Source organism: Phacochoerus africanus, chromosome 1, assembly GCF_016906955.1.
Source record: "Phacochoerus africanus isolate WHEZ1 chromosome 1, ROS_Pafr_v1, whole genome shotgun sequence".
Lineage (NCBI taxonomy): Eukaryota > Metazoa > Chordata > Mammalia > Artiodactyla > Suidae > Phacochoerus > Phacochoerus africanus.
This window is the reverse complement of record NC_062544.1, coordinates 83826820-83847262: the sequence shown is the minus strand read 5'-3', so window position 1 is coordinate 83847262 and position 20443 is coordinate 83826820. Positions and strand designations below refer to the sequence as shown.

The following is a 20443-nucleotide window of genomic DNA, read 5'->3' as shown; positions in this document are numbered from 1 at the left end:
ACCTGCCCTGGCCCGAGATACAAACCTCCCGGCGAACGACATCCGCAGTTCTCTCCAAGTGATCAGTTTTCCTTTTGGATTTCATTAGGCTTTAACAGAAAGTAAAATGAGGTTATTAAGTATTATCCTCACAACACTTAATCACATTAGTTATTATCATGACTATCCAATACCTGAAATAGGATAGTAATATCATGACTATCCAAAATACAACATAAAAGCCCATGGAAATCTGCACATCGAACTAAAGCTCAGCAATCCACTGATGAACTGCACAATTAAGCAAGATGTTATGCTGTGCCTCCCATGACCACCAGCAGGCCAAGGCTCTGAAAATCAACCTCAAATGACACCGAGGGCTACAGCTCACCTGCTTAGAGTCAGGTGGCGCAAAGTTCTGTGTGTCAATCTCCAGGAAGCAGCCTGCAAGCAGATGGCACCAACAGCGCCTCTCAGCAACCCAGGAATCATGAGAGCCATGGTGCTTTCTGGGAAACATCAAACTGAAAGTTAAAATATTTTCAGAAAAAGTAGGTAATTATCAGACCATCTTAGGGACCAGTGAAGAAGAATTTGAATTTTTGTTGGCAATGCTATAAGCTGATGTAACAGCTTATAGAAAGGGCCTAACTTCAGCCTGAGAGTTTCTGCTGCTATTTAGAATTGACTCATCTCCACAGTACATACATATGTAATTACTGGTGCCATCAAATATTCGTTTTCTCTATTAGTTTCCAAAATCTCTGACCAAATTTATGTGACTAATCTTACGCTATTACAGAGTTCCCATCATGGCTCAGCAGAAATGAACCCAACTAGCATCCATGAGAATGCGGGTTTGATCCCTGGCCCTGCTTTGCAAGTTAAGGATCCAGTGTTGCCAAGAGCTGCAATGTAGGTCACTACACCTATGGTGGCTGTGGCATAAGCCGGCAACTGCAGCTCTGATTCAACCCATAGCCTGGGAACTTCCATATGCTGTAAAGAATAGCTGTAAAAAGAAAAAAAAAAATCTTGCGCTATTACAGAAGAGAACAGTACACTTTATAACTGCCCAATAATTATATTCCACCCAAAGAGCAAGCACCACCTAAGTTATTAATAATTTCTTGTTAAACTGAAAGGGGCAGACACATTTTCTGAGGATAACAGCAATGAGAATAAGAAAACTCCAACTACAGCAGTAACATGGATGGAATATCAAAAATATCACAGTAAATGAAAAGAATGAAAGAAGTCAGACTCAAAGAAGCACATATTCTATGAATCCAGTCACAGAAAATACAAAAACAGACAAAAAACAATCTATGAAGTTAGAAATTAAGTTAGCAGTTACCCTTGATGAAGAGGTAGTGACAATGTTGTTTCTTAATCTGAATGATTTCATGAGTAATTTCATTTTGAAAAAAATTCATCAGGCCACAGAGGGAGTTTGGGGGCAGTAAAAACACTCTGTACGATACCATAATGATGGATATATGTCATATGCTTGTCCAAATCCACAGACAAGCAACCAAGACTGAACCATGATATTAAGATTTGGGGTAATTATGCTCTATCATTTTAGGTTCATCAATTCTAACAAACTTAACACATATGTGGGGGGCAGGAGGGTATGGGAAATCTCTGTACTTACCTTTCAATTTTGCTGGAAGCCTAAAACTGCTCTAAAAAAATTGTCTTAAAAAGTTCAATCAAGCAGTTTTCTTAGGATTTAAGGACTTTTGTTTATGTTATATTTCAATAACAAGTTAAAAAAAAAAAAGAAAGAAAGATTCTCCAACATTTCAAATTCTAAAAACTACTGGCCTATCAGGAAAGTACTGATTGGGAGTCAGATGAGTTTTTTTTGTTCCCTATCATTCTGTTTTCCTTTGCCAATTTTTAAATATTTATTTGCCTAAGGTGGCCGCTTTTAGCATGTTATATTGTCATATATACCTGTCCTTCACTATCTTGGCTTGAGAATAAATGAAAATGCATGCGAACATTCTATTTCCTAAGTTCTTTGTAAGATACAATATAAATGAACTGTAATAAATTTTAGTTATAAAAATATTCCACCAAACTGTGCTTACATTCCTACTTCACATCACTAATTTAGTCCTTCATTTGGCAAATATTTGTTAAGAGCCTATCATGTGGAAAGCCCTAGGGACACAGAAATGAACAAAACAAAGACCTTAGGGAGCTTACATTTTAGAAGACAAAGTAAAATATACAAGAGTAAATAAACTGAGTGGTGATATCAGTCCATATGTAATTTATTCAGTTATAACCAACTATCAAAAAGCCACTGCTTCATAACTAGTCTTCATAAAAGGTCTATTTCTTTTTTTCTTCTTTTTGTCTTTTTAGGGCTGCACCCACAGCGTATGAAATTCCCAGGCTAGGGGATAAAATCAAGCTGCAGCTGCCAGCCTACAGCACAGCCACGGCAACACCAGATCCGAGCCACGTCTGTGACCTATACCACAGGTCACAGCAACACTGGATCCTAAACCCAGTGAGTGAGGCCAGGGATCCAACCCATGTCCTCATAAATACTAGTGGGGTTCATTACCACTGAGTCACGACGGGAACTCCAAAAGGTCTATTTCTGGCCGTAGTATTATGCAGCATCATTGTGGATAAAAATGCTACTTGCTATTTTTTTCTCTATTAAATGAAGGGAGTATAAGGCCTCTTTCACCTCATGTAAGACTACTAAATGTAGTTTCTCTCCCTCAATGTGATACACCAAAAATGGTACGTCCATCGTTGAAAGAAAGAAGGCAAAACTTACTTTAGAAGTCCATGAGAGTTTAGAAGTCATTACGTGTATGGCTGGCTGACTGACTGACATGCAATACTCCGGTCCTGGAATTACACTGGGACCTTTGGATATACACCAGCTGGAACACAAACAGTGTCTCCAAATAATGAAATTCTCACAAAGTTCCTGCAATGGCAGAGACAACATATAAGAACAATGCTTGGGGAAACTATTAAAAAGCACTATCGTCTCTTAGCTGCAAAGCAAGCCTACATTCAACAACCCCTTTTCCATCCACTCTTCCTCCCCATTTTCACTTTTCTTGTCTGAGTGTTCTCTTGCTGTGTCTCTTTTTCACCTTGCTTGATCTGTCTTAAACTCCTGCTGCTTATGATGCCCACCCCATCAACGACCAGACCAATGGCTGGAATGACACGGTTACATGTCATTTAAGGCCAACTTCCCTGAAAAAATTTAACTGATACATAGTTAAATATGGGCATCCCGTTCTGCTCAATGTTTTGGAAAACTATTGCTAAAATAAGCTGTCCTCATCTAAGACACATCTTTTGGTGGTTATACTGTTTCAAAGGTCTACTGCTCAACTGAATTGGAAAACAAAGAAATGTTAATTTTTAAAAGCTGTTCTTTAGCAGGCAGGGTGTGGGAGGGAATGGGAGTTTAGGGTTAGTGAATGCAAAGTATTACATTTAGAATGGATAAACAATAAAGTCCTACTATATAGCACAGGGCTAGACCATGATGGAAAATAATGTAAAAAAAGAATGTGCACACACACACACACACACAAATTGAGTCACTTCACTGTACAGCAGAAATTGGCATGTTGTAAATCAACTATACTTTAATAAAAATAATAATAAAAGTTGTTCTCTCCAAAATTCTAAAATCTGGAGTTCCTGTCGTGGTGCAGCAGAAACGAATCCGACTAGGAACCACCAGGTTGCGGGTTCGATCCTGGCCTTGCTCAGCGGGTTAAGGATCCGGTGTCACCGTGAGATGTGGTGTAGGTCACAGATTCGAGTTGGATCCTGCGTTGCTGTGGCTGTGGTGTAGGCCATCAGCTATAGCTCCGACTGGACCCCAAGCCTGGGAATTTCCACATGCCACAGATGTGGCCCTACAAAAAGCAAAAAAAAAAAAAAACCAAAACTTACATCTTATTTTGTAACAATGGTAAGCATGACCAAGAGTGCCACCTACTGGTAAATAAAGGGTATTTTCAAAATCAAATTGTGTACCTTCCAAAGCAACAGGGTATTAAAAAAAAACTACCCATATTTTGAAATATGACCAATGGTTTTATATACTCAAGATAAGAATTAATTAAATATAGAAAATTAACATATTTTAAGTAATTTTTAAAACCATACAGAAAAGAATATTCTATCAATGTACCCTCATGAGCCTTACCTCACCAAGTTATTTTATTTCTCAAACAAAGAGAAGCATCATAAATGTAAAGCAAAACCTATGTTCATTTAGGCAGTAAAAAAAAAAAAAAAAAATTATGGAGTTCCCGTCATGGCTCAGTAGAAACAAATCTGACTAGTATCCCTGAGGACGCAGTTTCGATCCCTGGCCCCGCTCCGTGGTGTAGGTCAAAGATGAGGCTTGGATCTGGCGTTGCTGTGGCTGTGGTATATAGCTGGCAGCTATAACTCAATTTGACCCCTAGCCTGGGAACTTGCATATGCCATGGGTGTGGATCTAAAAAGACCAAAAAAAAATTACTACAACAGATTAAATTTAAGATTTAGAATGAACTATACTAGTTTTGGTTCAAACGTATTAAAATAAGTATATTCAACACATGTATGTTCAATATATGTATGTATACTGCTTAACAATTACTGGGGTGCCAGGCACTATTTTAAGCCTGGAGACACAATAAAGAAGACACAAGACCCTTGCTATTGTGAGGCCTTTATCACAAGCCTTAATAATAAACAGATAATTAACAAGACACACACACAGATTACAATGAGTGTGATGAAGGAAATAAGAGTGACAGCGTAGGTGGGGGAATATCAGGAAACTTCTCCCTCAAGAGGCATCTGAGCTGAGACCTGAGTGATAAGGAAGAGGCAGACAAGTAGGTGTCAAGCGCAGAGCACTGGAGCAGAGGTCCCATCACAGAAATGATCCTGGTGTGTTTGAAGAAGCACAGCCAGTGTGACTGGAGAGCAGTGAGCTAGGGACAGGAGATATGGTTGAGCAGGAGGACACCTGCCAGGCCACAGCAGGCCACAGGAAGGCTGTGGACATTCTTCCAAGGGCGATGGGAAGCAACTAGAGGGTTTGAATAAAACAGTAGAGAGACAAGATTTAATTTACATTAAAGGATCACTCAGGCTGCCTTGTAAAGAGATCATAGAGGGGCAAGAGTAGTAGCAGGAAGTTTGGTTATAAGATATGCTAAAACTAAGACAGAAGTAGATGAACATGGAAAAGATTTTGAAATTAGAGCCCTCTCAGTTGCTGATAGATTGAAGTGTGAGCAAGCAGTGAGAGAAAGAAAAACCAAGAATGCCTCAAAAAGCACGAATGCACTGAAATAAACTCACAGAGCTAGCACGGCACCTGCTGATTTAGAATGCTAGGTGCCACTGAGGATGCACCGGGGCTTCTGACATTTGGTGAGGGGACCTGAGTTGAATACAAATTATTACAGAGCACTCAACTCAGAACCAGCAGAACTGGGCTCAGATCTGACTCCCTTCTGCTTTGCGACCTTGAGTAAATCACCCTTTTCCATTTTTAAATGGGAATGCCAATACTACCACATTGGAATGTGAGGCATCTGTGGAAATACCTGGTGAGCAGGAGCATTCCTAAAAATCAATCCAAATGCATGACCCCTGCCAAACAATCTAGAGAAACAATGGGTTGATATTGCCAATAACTAATTCCCCAGCGTGATCTGTTTGCTAATACCTAAGTATGACACAGTACTAAATACAATCTCATGCTCAGAATTTTGGTCACTGTTATTTTCCCAATCGGTAATGTCATGATTTTTAAAAATTATTATTTTTAAACCATAAATATGTGATCTCAAATAATTATATAGCACCTAGTAAACCTGCTTTTGTCATGCTCTCAGAGTCCAGATGTTTCTTAATGTTTCTCTTCCCTTTCAGGAATAAACATAAAGTTTAGCAGCCACTGTAATGTTTTATTTAAAAATGCTGGGTGGGAGTTCCCGCTGTGGCACAAGAGGATCAGCAATGTCTCTGGAACACCAGGATGCAGGTTTGATACCCACCCAGCAGAGGATCTAGTGTTGCCACAGCAACTGCAGCTCAGATCTGGTACCTGGTGCAGGAACTCCATATGCCATGGAGTGGACAAAAAAGAAAAAAAAAAAATGCCAGGTGACATAAAATAATCCATCACAGGTTTGGCTACAGTTTTACTTTCCTCAGCACAGTATGAACTCAAACTGGCAGAACCATACAGGGAACCACCTCTGGCCAGACAAGGGGTACAGGAACAGATGGCAGGACAGAAGTAGTATAGAAGGCCAAGGAGACCCCCAAATCTAGGTCTCAAGGGAAAAGGCACTCCTCTAGCAGAAACTCAGGAGTCTGCAGAACACTAGGGCAGAGCTCCAGGATTGTTTAATTTGGCTCTGCTTCAAGCACTATGTACCAAAGATGGCATTAAAAGTAATTAAGAGCCTAGTTTCTGGGGTCAGACAGGTTTGAGTTCTCACCGTAGCTTACTGCCACTTACCAGCTTTGCCTTTTAAGCCAGCAGCTATAACTTAAGCCCCTAAATTTTAGGTTTCTCAGTGTTGAAAATGGGATTAATGATACCTGTACCTCACTGAGCTGTTTTAATGACATGATGCATGTAAATCATTTGGTATAGGGTCTGGCACAGTGTTAATTATTATTAATAAGCAGTTCACTGATTTTTCTTTTTCCATTTTAGGCAGTACACAAAGAAAAGTTGGAAAATTACCAAAAAAAAAATATAAAGAAAAATTACCCAACTCCTGTAAACTTTTAGGTTTACTAACCTCAGATTTTAAGATTCCCTAGCAACTTGTTTTTGATAGATCCTTTCTAAAACTGCTTTCTAAAAGGTCTACCAATTAATACTTCCATAAACCAAATATGACTGCACCCATTTCTGTACATTCAAAAATGGCTCATCTTGGAGTTCTCTTGTGGTGCAGTGGGTTAATGATCTGGCATTGTCAATGCAGACCAGTTGCTGCTGTGGCACAGGTTCGATCCCTGGCCCAGGAACCTCCACATGCCACAGGCTCAGCAAAAACAAACGAGCAAGTGTTTAAAAAAAAAAAAAAAAAAAAAGGCTCACCTGTATTTTGCAGGTACTTATGCCAAAAGTAGTAAAGAACTAAAGATGGTTCCCAACCTCAAAATGATCACTGGGATGGGACTACAGAACTGACACTGGAGCCTCTCCTGTCTTCTCTCCAAGAGATGACCTGGGAAATACCGGTGTCTACAAAGATACAGGCAACAGCCTCTGAGCTACATAGGCTTTGCTGGAATTTTTCCTTTGCTCACAACAGAATCATCCCAGTTAAACTTCAACAAGCTTAACAAATGTTTAACAAATGTTTCCTAACTGCTATGCAGATTTCCAGTTAGGCAAAATGGAATGTTTGTGAGGCCTCTGAAATAATCTATGAACCCCTTTAATGTCACTTCTAAATCTTCTCCCAAAGAGTCCTCTGCCTTTAGGTTTTCAAGCCTTAAAAGGCCTAAACCAGGTGGAACTTTAGGGTGCACAAAACTGATAACTTCATGCAAACATTTGAGTGTGTACACATAAATAAGCATAGGGCTGTGGACATATGTATTATGCATATGTATCATTTAAATACAAACTAAACATGACAGAAGTGACTGCTGAACCAAGTAAAAGTTGTAATTTCCATGCAAAAGTAGAATGTTAGATCTGAAAAGAATCTTGTAAATCATCTCTAATCCAACCTTTTTTTGTCAGATGAGGAAGCAAGGCCCAAAGAACGTAAATATCCAGCTCCCAGAGCTAGATTATCGTCTGTTTCTCAGCATTTCTTCTTTCACTGCATTCTGTCTCTACCACGATTTGAATAAATGCCTACCAACGGAGTAATACCCCAGGAAACCCCGTTTTACAACAACAGGAACAAGCACTGCTCCAAAGACAAACGACCTTTCATCTGCACTCCGCTTCAAGGTATACAAAGGCCACAAGATAATAACTACGCATGTTGATGCCATTTCTTTCGCAGAAAGAAACTCTGGTTCATATAAGAAATTTGTTCCTAGGCTTTGGGGACATACAGGCTCTTCATTTCCTAGGTATGTGATCTTAGTCGAGATACTTGACTTTCTGTATCTCAGTTTAAAGATTAATTATACGGAATAACATCTAAACTCCCAGGGTTGACGGAAGAATTACAATTAGCGCAACACTTGACTGTAGTTAAGAATCTTACATGCTTGGCAAAGAGGACTCCACCTGCCTAACAGATCCTGCTTGGTCCTTTCGCCCAAATTACAGCATTTGAAGATAATCTGGGGTGAGGAAGAAGCGGGATGTACCTGAATAGCCGAGTGCAGCCGAAACTACAAACTACGCGTCGCTCGGACCTCAAGGTCACTCAGTGAATCAAAACTCCAAGGGAGCTTTTCGTCCGCCACTGGGGCGGCAGGGACAGAGGTCCAAGAGGCTGAGCTGTTCCCGCCGCCGCCTCAGATGCAGCAAACCACGCCCGCTTTTCCCTAGCAGCGCTGAGGGCCGGGTGCAGGCCACTTAGGCCGGCCGCGGCCTTGTTCGGGGTCTGGTTAAGGTCTAAGGTGCGCGAAGTGAAGCCGCACTTTCCATACCCACTCAGTAAGCAAGTTCCACTCCGCTCCCGCTTTTGCCGCGGGGACCCAGTTCTAATTCCCGGGCCAAGTTCCCCTCCCCCGGCTCCGGAGAGCTTCCTGTGTCCCGGACGTGACGCAGCAGCCGCACAAGCGAGTCCCACATTTCATTGGTCGCTGTCGTCCTCTGGGTGGAGCGGTGCGAGACCTCACAGAGCAGAGAGAGCCGGTAACTCAAGTCTCCGCCCCCTAGCTCAGCCATCTCCAAGGTGATCGCTACCCGGTCACCCATTTGGCCTCAAGCCCAGAGTTACGTCATTGTTTATGCGCCGGAAACGGTCATTCCTGCGCCGGGGAAGGGGGCGGTGACGACGCCGGCTGGGCAGGCGCCCGAGAAGTTGGGTCTGGCCCCGGCGTGGGTCGGACAGCGGAGGTGAGAGACTTCTGCTTGTCCCATTGACAATGGCGGTGTTTCACGACGAAGTGGAGATCGAGGACTTCCAATATGACGAGGACTCCGAGACGTACTTCTACCCCTGCCCGTGTGGGGATAACTTCTGCATCACCAAGGTAGCTACAGAATCCAGCCCGGCAATTCGGAGCAGGCGCGCTTTCCCTTTGCCGCGTTTCTGCCATAAATCCGCGCGGCTTATAGTTACCCACGTCCTTCTTTATTCGTTTTTGAATTCCACCGAAGTTGATGACTCTGCGCTATCAGTGGGCACAAGTTCTGGCTTAGTCGGCCCGGTGGTGGGAGGGTAGGGTGTGGATGGCGAGGGGCATCAGTCTTCTCGCTATCCACTTAAGGATCCACTTCTGGGATACTCCTTTGGAGGAAGGGACGTGTTTTTGTCTTCCTAAGGGTTTTGAGGCCACTGAACCTTGACTCACCCTCCTAGGTATTTCCCCCAAATGACACTTACAGGGAAGAGTGGGGCTGGCCTTTCTCTTGGAAGGTGCTTTTGGTTCTCACATGCTTTGTGGGGAGGCCAACCTCAAAGGAGCTTGCCCATAGAGGTGGGAGGTTTGGGGGAAGGAGGAGGTCACCAAGGGAAGACTATGCTGACCATACGATGTTTGATTTTGTTGTAGGAAGATTTGGAGAATGGGGAAGACGTGGCAACGTGCCCTAGCTGCTCACTCATTATTAAAGTGATTTATGACAAAGTAAGGGGTCAAATTTTAAAAGGTGGGAGGAGGGTTGCAAGGACCTAGAGCAGTCTGCCTGTGATACGTCAGCGCAGGAGAATGTTTTCTAATAGTGTGTTATTGGGGAAGTTCCTATTGTGGCTCTGCAGAAGTGATCCCGACTGGGATCCATGAGGATGTGGGTTGATCCTTGGCCTTGTTCGGTGGGTTAAGGATCCAGCGTTGCCATGAGCTGTGGTATGGGTTGCAGACAGCCTAGAAACTGCATTGCTGTGGCTGTTGTGTAGGCAGCTGTAGCTCCAATTCACCCCTGAGTCTGGGAATTTCCATATGCCGCGGCTGGGGCCCTAAAAAGAAAAGGAAAAAAAAAAAGAAAACCTAATAGTGTGTTATGTAAATGCTATGTTTTTAAAACAAATATTAAAAACCATTAATAAGGGAGTTGCTGTTGTGGCTCAGTGGGTTACGGCTGACTAGTATCCATGAGGATGTGGGTTTGATCCCTGGCCTGGATCAGTGGGTTAAGGATAGGGCTTTGAAGTGAGCTGTGATTGTAGGTCGCAGATGCGGCTCAGATCCTGAGTTGCTGTGGTTGTGACTCTGATTTGACCCCTAGCTTGGGAACGTACATATGCAGCAAGTGCTGCCCTAAAAAGCAAAAAGAAACAGGAAAAAAACATTAATAAGCAGCTGTATTATAAATTAAAGTTTTAAAAACTCAAATTCGTTAACTCATTTTGCTTTGGGGAAGGCAATAAAGAAGGTTGCTCTGTATCTGGTGAATATTAGTGATTACTTATTAAGTAGAGATGATGATTCTGGTGCTGAGATTGACTCATTGAATGAGGATGAGTGGTAAAGGAATGGAAAAACTTACATTAATAGAGCTGGATTGAATCTGTAACAAAATAAATGTTTGCTATTGATGCATCTGTGACACAGACATTTGGTGATGAATGTAATTACTTGTTCTGCCTTAGGATCAGTTTACTTGCGGAGAGACAGTCCCAGCCCCTTCCACCAACAAAGAACTAGTTAAATGCTAAAGAAGACTTCGGGACTTCAAAGCCTGAACTTTTGGGAATGAGCCAAGGTGGAAAAATGAAATGCAGAGTCACTGGCTTCTTCATGTGGACCATCATTTTGTAGTTTGCTGTTCATTAGAGTGTGAATTCTTTCCATTGGCGGCTGGGTTCATCTCCAATTGAAGAAGCAAGTTCACCACATGACATACCCAGGTTTTGTGCTTAGAACTTTAAAATTGGAAGTGTTCTTAATTTTCCATCCACACGTAAGATAATTTCAAATCAGTGCTTTCTTTCCCTCAGTTTTGTTGCTTTTATAACTTACACCTAATTTCATTATCTGACAACAGCATTATCTACCTTAAAGTCATTAAGATTCTTTAATTTAAAAAAGGGATTTTATTTTTTAGTTGGTTATTAAGATTATTAAAACTAGCCATTTATTTAATTTCACATCATCTTTGCTGTTCTAAACTGAAGGAAATTAGTTGCCTCTTGTCAGTCAGGATTGCACCTTCAGTTAGCCATGCCAGTCTTCCAGAGCTAGCAGTTAGTCAAATGTTTGTGTTCTGTTAAGCATGCCATTTCCGTTATACAACACCTGTTTTTGCTGAAGATGAATTTGAAAATGAGATGCCTCTTCTAGTTAAATATGCCCTTGAGTGGAGATCCCCATCCTGACTCAGTGGAAATGAATCTGGCTAGTATCCACAAGGATGCAGGTTCAATCCCTGGCCTCTATCACTGGGTTAAGAATCCAGCGTTGCCTTGAGCTGTTGTGTAGGTCACAGACACGGCTCGGATCTGGCATTGCTGTGGCTGTGGTATAGGCCAGCGCCTACAGCTCCAATTCAGCCCCTAGCCTGGGAACCTCCATATGCTGAGGGTGCAGCCCTAAAAAAAAAAAAAATATGCCTTGAGGCTCATCTGATGAACTTCTATAAGCTGCAACCACATCAGACATTCACTCTTTGCAGAGAAATTTTGCCCTGGAGAAAAGCATATAAAGATAAGCTATCAGTCTTCCTTTGCTACAGTCCTGAGAGTAGCAAGAAATAGAATCACTCATATAGAAATTCCAGAATTCCCTTTATATACACACCTTTGCTATGTGTATATAAAGTTAAACCAATGTCTGGCAGGTTGTTTGGGGAATGGCTCCTGCAGTTAGAAAAATAGCTTGCCAAAATGTGAACATTCTGTTACTAACTGATAAATGTGCTGAACACACTCTTTGAGGATCTAAATTAAAACAGGCAAGTGTTTTTTTTCTCCCTGCTAGCAGCATAGCTATGTGGAGCCATTAGGCTGAGACATAATTAACCACCGAAAATTGAATGCCAGGACTGCTTGGTACATTATATGAACTATTATATGGCACATGCTTCATGTTAGGAGAAACCCCATCCCCATTTGAGACACTGATGCCCCAGGGGTAATCCACAGTTGTTTTGAAAGCAGTGACGGCTCAGGTGAACAGAACAGGGTGTGTGTTGACCCTTGGGGATGAGCTGCAATGGGAAACTGAGGTTTTGTAGATACCAGTAACTGATGAGGAATTTCAGGCAATAACAGACATTCTTGGTGTCATAGTCTGCTAGAGCACAGAAGAGCAGGAAGAAGTTCCCTAAGTCCAGACGTCCCAGGAGAAAAGAAGCAAATGGCACTGGCGATGAATAAACTGATAATGAGAACAATTTTGTTTCCAAAGCAAGTGAATCGCTAAATCTGTTAACCACAAAAACACATATCAGGATTTAATGTTATGTTAAGCAGAAGGTAAAACCAGGTCTTGAAGGTCTGACTAGCATTCTATGTGGTGTGTGCCTTGTTTAGCTTAACAGACATTTCAGAGCCTCTGAGAACTGATGGTAATCCAGGCTTTGTCTCTTGCTAGCTTTGTGATCTTTGGCAAGGCTAGTGGATTCCTTATCTGTACAATTAGGAGACTGGTTCAGGGGGTTTCAAACTCAGTACTATAATTTCAGGCTTTGTAGTTTGCAGAAGCTGGAATGATAATTGAAACCTTTCTAAACTAAACATGATCTACAACGATCATGCATGTACTTTAGTGTATACATTCAGACCCTTATTTTGTGGAAAGCACCCAACATTTTTGATAACTGTACATATTAATTTATTACCAGAATAAATTGTATTGGCATGCTAAATAAAAGATTATTTATATCCCTTTGTTTTCATGCAGTATTCTTCCCAGTGTTATGTATTAAAAGGTTATAGTGTGATTTTATATGAGGTGGAAAGCTAACCTTCTTTGGGATATTATAAGTAGGTTTCTGATATGAACAGTAAGTTTTAAAATAGGAAAGAAATTGCCACTCTTTCTATAGTTTGACCACATGAGTTTTGGTTCTGAAGTTTTATTGTTATTCAGGAAAAAATAGCTTTGAATTGTGGCAATAAGGCAAAAATAGTTGACATTCTTTTCTTTCTTTCTTTTTTTTTTGTCTTTTTGCCTTTTCTAGGGCCGCTCCCTCGGCATATGGAGGTTCCCAAGATAGGGGACCAATCGGAGCTGTAGCCACCGGCCTACACTAGAGCCACAGCAATGTGGGACCCAAGCCGCATCTGCAACCTACACCACAGCTCACGGCAACACCAGATCCTTAACCCACTGAGCAAGGCCAGGGATGGAACCTGCAACCTCATGGTTCCTAGTCAGATTTGTTAACCACTACTCCACGACAGGAACTCCAGCCTCACAGCAACTGGAGCACAGCAACCAGTTTGCAGAGGGCAAAACGGAGAGAGACCTGCTCAGAAGGTTGGTGCCATGGCCCTGAGCTCCCCAGCGTGAGACTCATCCACTGGTGCAGGTGGGGTCTGGGTCAGACCAGGGGTTAGGGTTGGCCATAAGAGATAGCCTGAAGGGGCTGGGGTGTGGTGCAGCCACAACTGCAGCCCAAGAATATTGGGCCTGCAAGGCCCATTTGTTGTGGGGAGATGCATGAGGGGAAGGGCAGGACTGCCATAGGAGCCTCTTTCCATGCAAGCATGCTATCAGATGACAGGACATCCACCCCACCCCACCCCCACTCTGGAGGCAGGCATGAGCCACTACTGCCATCATGGGCATGAGCTGCCTCACCTGCATACCTCCTATCACACTAACACACTGAAGAAAGAGGTGGAAGGCATCCATTCTAAAAACAGTCCTCACATCAAAAATAGTAAACCCACAGAAGTTACACAGGGATGATTCTGCATATAAATAGACTTCTAAGACCACAGTAGATCATTGTTTCTCCTAAACTCACAGAGAAAGAGAAATACAAGTAAAACGAAGAAGCAAAGGAACAACTCCCAGTTAAAAGACCAAGAGAATTCCCGTGAGAGAACAATGAAATAGACCTCGTCTAATGGACGCTGAGTTAAAAAGGGAGATAGTGAAAATACTGAAAGAAATAAGAAGGGTTATCAACAGAAATGCAGTTACTGGTAAAAAGAACTAGAAAAAATAAATTGGTGTGTTTTGGGTTTTTTTTTTTTTTTTTTTTACTTTTTAGGGCCACACCCTTGGCATATGGAAGTTCCCAGGCTAGGGGTTGAACTGGGGTTGCAGCTTCTGGCCTACACCACAGCCATAGCAATGTGGGATCCAAGCTGTATTTGTGACCTACATCACAGCTCACAGCAACACTGGATCCATAACCTACTGAGCAAGGCCAGGGACTGAACCTACATCCTCATGGATACTAATCGGATTCTTAATCCACTGAGCCACAGCAGGAACTCCCAAACTGGTGTTAAATCTTGTCAAAAGCTTTTTCTGCATCTATTGAGATGACCATATGGTTTTTATTCTTCAGTTTGTTAGTGCATTGTATCACACTGATTGATTTGTGGATATTGAAGAATCCATGAATTCCTGGGATAAGTCCTGCTTGAACAAGGTATATGATCCTTTTAATGTACTTTCGGATTCTGTTTGCTTGTATTTCACTGAGAATTTTTGTGTCTAAGTTCATTACTGATATTGGCCTGTACCAATCAGCTGTGTATGGACAGCTGCATATAAATCAATGAAGTTAGATTACACAAAAATAAACTCAAAATGGCTTAAAGAATTAAACATAAGACACAATACCACAAAATTGGAAGATAACATAGGCAACACATTCTCTGACATAAATTGTAGCAATGTTTTCTTTGGTTAGTTTCCCAAGGCAATAGAACTAAAAGCAAAAATAAAACAAATGGGACCTAATCAAATTTACAAGTTTTGGCACAGCAAAGGAAACCATAAACAAAAAGACAACCCACAGAATGGGAGAAAATATTTGCAAACAATGCGATCCACAAGGGCTTAATTTCCAAAATATATAAATAGCTCACACAAGTCAGCAACAACAACAAAAACAAACAACCCAATCAAAAATGGTCAGAAGACCTAAATATAAGAAGATATACAGATGGCCAAGAGGCACATGAAAAATATGCTTAAAGTCACTAATTTTTAGACACGAATCAAAGCTGCAAAGAGGTGCTACCCTCACACCAATCAGAATGCCCATCATTTAAAAAGTCTACAAATAATAAATGCTGGAGAGGGTGTGAAGAAAAGAGAACACTCCTACACTGTTGGTGGGAATGTAAGTTGGTGTAACCGCTATGGAAAACAGTATGGAGTTTCCTTAGAAAACTAAAAATTGAAGTACGATATGATCCAGCAATCCCACCCCTGGGAATATGTCCTCACAAAACTATAGTTCAAAAAGATACCATGCACCCCTATGCTCATATCAGTACTATTCACAATAGCCAAGGCATGGAACAACCTAAATGTCCATTGCCAAATGAATGGATAAAGAAGATGTGGTACACATATAAAATAGAATATTACTCAGCCATAAAAAAATGAAATAATGCCATCTGCAGCAACATGGATGGAACTAGAGATTATCATACTAAGTAAAGGAAATCCAAAAGAGAAAGGCAAATACCATATGATATCAATTATATGTGGAATCTAAAAAATGACAAAAATGAACCTATCTATAGAACAGAAACTGTCCCATAAACATGAGAACATTGGTTGTCAAGGAGGAGAGGGGTGAGAGAGGGATGGAATAATATTTGGGGATTAGCAGAGGCAAATTGTTATATGTTACATATAGAATGGATATACAACAAGATCCTTCTATATACAACAGAGAATTATAGTCAATTTCCTGTGATAAACCATAATGGAAAAGAATTTTTAAAAAGAATGTATATATAAAAATATATATATTTTTAAAAAGAATGTATATAACTGCATCACTTTTCTGTACAGCAGAAATTAACACATTATAAATCAATTGTATGTCAATAAAAAAATAAATTTAAAAGGACTTGGAGTTCCCATCATGGCTCAGTGGTTAACAAACCCAACTAGTATCCATGAAGACTTGAGTTCGATCCCTGGCCTAGCTCAGTGGGTTAAGGATCTGGTGTTGCCATGAGCTGTGGTGTAGGTTGAAGACATGACTCATATCCCCTATTGGTGTGACTGTGACACAGGCCAGCAACTACAGCTATTAGACCCCTAGCCTGGGAATCTCCATATGCCACGGGTGCAGACCTAAAAGACAAATAAATAAATAAATAAAATAAAAGGACTTAATTAATAGTTTGAAAGCCCAGCTCTGTTCAGGACACAGTTTTAATCTCAGTTCTTCCACTGTGATCTCTAATTAATTTCTTTCTTTCTTTTTTTTCCAGGCCACATCCACAGCATATGGAAGTTCCCAGTTGAATCAGAGCTGCAGCTCTCAGCCTACACAGATCATGGCGATGCCAGATCCCCAACTCACTGAGCAAGGCCAGGGAACGAACCGGCATCCTCATGGATACCAGTCAGGTTCATTACTGCTGAACTCCTTGAACAAGTTTCTTAATCTTTGTATATCTCTAAGTCTTGGTCTGTGAAATACAGACCATGATAGTACCTTTTTTTCCAAGGGTTGTTCTGTGGATTCATTCATTCCATATGGGTCTGTGCAGTTCTTCCCACATACTAGGCACTAAGTGAAGAAGACAAGCAGGTTTATGCCATTAGGAAGCTTAATTGCAACTAGAAGAGAGGAAATAAACAAGAGAACATGTTGGGAGTCCCCTGCTGACTTAGCGCTTAAGGGTCACGGCGTTGGCACTGCTGTGGCTCAAGTCACTGCTGTGGTGCAAGTTCAGCCTCTGGATCAGGAACTTCTGCATGCCATGAGCAAGGCCAAATGAAAAAAATAAAAAATAAAAAAGAGAGGGAAAGAACAGGCTAATGTTAGGGCCCAAGAAAAAACAAACCGCAGGATGTGGTACAGAATAACAGCAACAGGTGCCTTCATAAAGGGCAGATGGAAGGCAACTTTTCTGAGGCCTGAAGGATGAGAATGAAACAGCCTTGCAAAAATGATTAAATGAGCTAATGATTAAAACATTTAGTATAATGCCCCCGTCATGTGTCAGGAGTGAGGGTTGGCAGTTATCTATTCTAAAGCAGAAAGAAATTCACTGTGGTTTTTTTTTTTTTTTGGTTTTGGGGTTTGTTTGGCTTTTTTTTTTTTTTTTTTTTTTTTTTTGCTTTTGCTGCTTCCTGCAGCATATGGAGGTTCCCAGGCTAGCGTCTAATCAGAGGTGTAGCCACCGGCCTACACCACAGCTCACGGCAACGCTGGAGCCTTAACCCACTGAGCGAGGGCAGGGACCGAACCCGCAACCTCATGGTTCTTAGTCGGATTCGTTAACCACTGCGCCATGACGGGAACTCCCTGGAATTTACTGTTTTAAGCATTGACAGCATTATTAGAATAAATATGAAAAGTGTAACGTATTGGACATCCTCCCCCCTATCCTTTGACAAGACCTCCAGGTGGTTGCATGCAGCTGAGGTTTGAAGCCCATTGGTGTTCAAGCTTGGCAGCTCCCTGGAGTCACCCAAGGAGATTTTAAACTCATACTGCGCAAGCGTGGCTGATTTAATTGGTCGAGGTGCAGCTTGACCCTTGGCATCAGGATTTGTAATTTCCCTGGTGATTCTAATTTCCCTGGTTATTCTAATGTGCAGCCTAAGCTGAGAGCCTCTGGACTCAGCTGAATAAGAAAATGCGTAATCACAAAGTAAGAAGGATCCAGTTTTTTCAATGGTCACACTTTGTATGCATGTGGAATGGGAATGTGGGCACTCGGCCACCCGCTTTGTGTCCAGGCATGCAATCAGACTTTGGGACTGCAAAACCCATGCTGAGATAATGACCCCACTAGGAGAACCCCAGTCTGGGCAGCCCCTGAGCTGTGCCCCCTGCTTAAACAATCACATTTTCCCAGTATCCACTTTGGCCACTAATTACACACCTTAAAAAAGTGACAGTTTCTGCAGGTATAAGTAATTAGGATTTCTCTAACTCTGTGGAGGCCTGTCATTCCCTACTTTCTACAAAGCAAGTTGCTTGTGATTACGTATTTGACTGGGAGACCATTTTACACATTATTCCTTTTTAAGGGTTTAAAACAAAGGATACGTGAAAAATTAATCACAGTTAAAAATACTATCCCCTAGGAGTTCCCATTATGGCTCAGTGGTAACGAACCTGACCAGTATCCAGGAGGACGCAGGTTTGATCCCTGACCTCGATCAGTGGGTTAAGGATCTGGTGTTGCTGTGAGCTGTGGAGTAGGTAGCAGACACAGCTCAGATCTGGCATTGCTGTGGCTGTGATGTATGCCGACATCTGTAGCTCTGATTCGACACCTAGCCTGGAAGCTTCCATATGCCCAGGGTGTGGCTCTAAAAAGACAAAAACAAAAACAAAAGCAAACAAACAAAAAAACTATCCCCTGGTTCACAAAATGCTTAAAATGGAAGCAGTCATCTTGGTCCTGGCAAATGAAGGGTATTTGATGGGAGAAGGGTCCCATATGAAGTGACTCTCAAATAGTGGTGGCTGTCTAGAAAGAGGTGAGGCATCCCAGGAAGTGACCCAGGCACAGCTTCATCAGGTTAACATTTGGGACTGAGACAGGTAGGCAGGACCCAGTCATTAGGCAAAGACTTAGGGTCAGACTTCAAGGTGAGGATCCAAGGACTTGGAGCTGAGTTCTTGGATAGAGCCAAAGTTTACGCTTTGGGCAAAGACTGATGCCAAGATTGAGGGTGCAGAAGAGGGGAAACAAACTCTTAATTGGCACCTCTTGTGTTCCAGACCTTTCCCATGAAGACAGGATAGGGTCACCCCAAAGGGCATTGGGTTCCAGTCCACAATCCCAAATGGCAGAACTTGACTATTACTATAGCCAGCAGGTATCTCTGAACTACTGTGGTGATGACAAGAGTGAAGCAGTGTGGATTAGGGCTTTGGACCATTTGATGAGATTAAGTGACATAATACATGTAAAGCAGTGAGCACAGTGTTTGCCTAGTAAGGACTCAGTCAACAATAGTTTAATCTCACATATTTCTTGTTCTATCAGAAATGACCCAAAACTGAGGAACTTGTCTAAATTGAAATGTTAAGATAACAAGGAACTCAGCCATGATATGTCAGGATTCAACACAGAAAAAAAGAGGAGTCCTGAGCAGTAGAGAATGAAGCATCATTAGAGGATTAGATTTACGTGGTTAAGGGAGCGAGAAGGCAGCATCAACACTGTTATCTCTGCATCTGGTGTTGAGCTTCTTTATTGGTTTCTGGGTACTCTGAGCTTCCATGTAAGAAACCTGACAAGTCAGCTGCAGAGACCATGAGAGAGGCCCTGAGACTCCTGGGGAAGGGAGGACCCAGCTGAGCCAGCCTGTCAGAGACTCCTGCAGAGGAGTGGGGTATGTGAGTGCAGTCACCAGCTGAATACCACCAAGTGACACCAGCTGGTGCCACATGAAGCAGAGGAATTGCCTAGTTGAGCCATGTCCAAACTCCTCACCCACAAAACTCTGAGCCATAACAAAGTAGTTGTTTTAAGCCCTAAGTTAAGGGATACTTTGTTATGCAGCAATGAAACACTAGTGGGAGGAAGTGAGAGCTGGAATTTTTGCAGCTACCAGGGGAATCTAAAGCCATCAGCTGGCTATCTTAGAGATAGTGATGTATCGTAGTGTCCCCTTTGAATCCTGGATCAAGTTTGACCTGAAGGTAAACTATCCCAGACTTGCCAATTACATAACTCTGTTATTTCTCCCCTTTTGCTTAAACCAGTTTGGGTTAGGTTTTCTTTTACTTGTAAGCCAAAGAACCCCAAGTAGTCCAGCACTCAGTTTTCCTTCACATTGTGAAGAATATAAAGTTTAGGTTTTTTTCTGGCATTTGCAATGGATGAAGGGCATTACCTGGATTAGGCTATATTTCAAGGGTCTCAGAATCCCCTGATCCTGGCTACTTGTCAGAATCACTTAGAGATCTTTTAAAATACAGATGTCCAGGCCCCACTTGGTCTGTAGCATTTACTGCCTTGGGGAGAAAAATAACATTCAAAGGCAAAGATTGGGAATGTGAAAGCTTAGGTTCTCAGGGGACTTGGAGATACACCCCTATTCTAAAGATCTCTTGAGGAGCCAGAGGGAAACTTCCACTCAGGCCTCACCCCAACTGTCTCAGAGATCAAACAAGCCCAGCTCCTGGTGGGATGGATTTGGAAGAAATGCAAGGGCCTTGGATGCTAGTATTGGA

At 42.0% G+C, this 20443-nt stretch overlaps 2 protein-coding genes across 8 annotated transcripts in view; one reads left to right on the top strand and one right to left on the bottom strand.

Moving 5' to 3' along the window:
* Positions 1 to 8761, bottom strand: part of OXNAD1 (oxidoreductase NAD binding domain containing 1) — a 40512-nt gene extending 31751 nt beyond the window's left edge. The window contains exons 1-5 of one of the 6 annotated variants that reach the window (XM_047768804.1): positions 8347 to 8760; positions 7109 to 7255; positions 2786 to 2941; positions 371 to 488; positions 26 to 89 (exon numbers count right to left, since the gene is read on the bottom strand). In XM_047768804.1, the coding sequence (XP_047624760.1) occupies positions 26 to 89; positions 371 to 480 (174 nt within the window). In that variant the 5' untranslated portion in view covers positions 481 to 488; positions 2786 to 2941; positions 7109 to 7255; positions 8347 to 8760. Of the gene's footprint in view, positions 1 to 25; positions 90 to 370; positions 504 to 2785; positions 2942 to 7108; positions 7256 to 8346 lie in introns of all 6 variants that reach the window. The other 5 variants (XM_047768841.1, XM_047768813.1, XM_047768794.1 and 2 more) reach the window with 5 other exon arrangements.
* Positions 8762 to 8941: 180 nt separating this feature from the next.
* Positions 8942 to 12985, top strand: DPH3 (diphthamide biosynthesis 3). 2 transcript variants are annotated; one of them, XM_047768855.1, is made up of 3 exons: positions 8945 to 9180; positions 9703 to 9777; positions 10740 to 12985. In XM_047768855.1, exons 1-3 carry the CDS (start codon positions 9073 to 9075, stop codon positions 10803 to 10805), a joined length of 249 nt encoding a protein of 82 aa, XP_047624811.1. In that variant the 5' UTR covers positions 8945 to 9072; the 3' UTR covers positions 10806 to 12985. The 2 variants fall into 2 exon arrangements, with proteins under 2 accessions (XP_047624819.1, XP_047624811.1); XM_047768863.1 differs by lacking the exon at positions 9703 to 9777 and having other exon boundaries at positions 8942 to 9180.
* The last annotated feature ends 7458 nt before the right edge of the window (positions 12986 to 20443 follow it).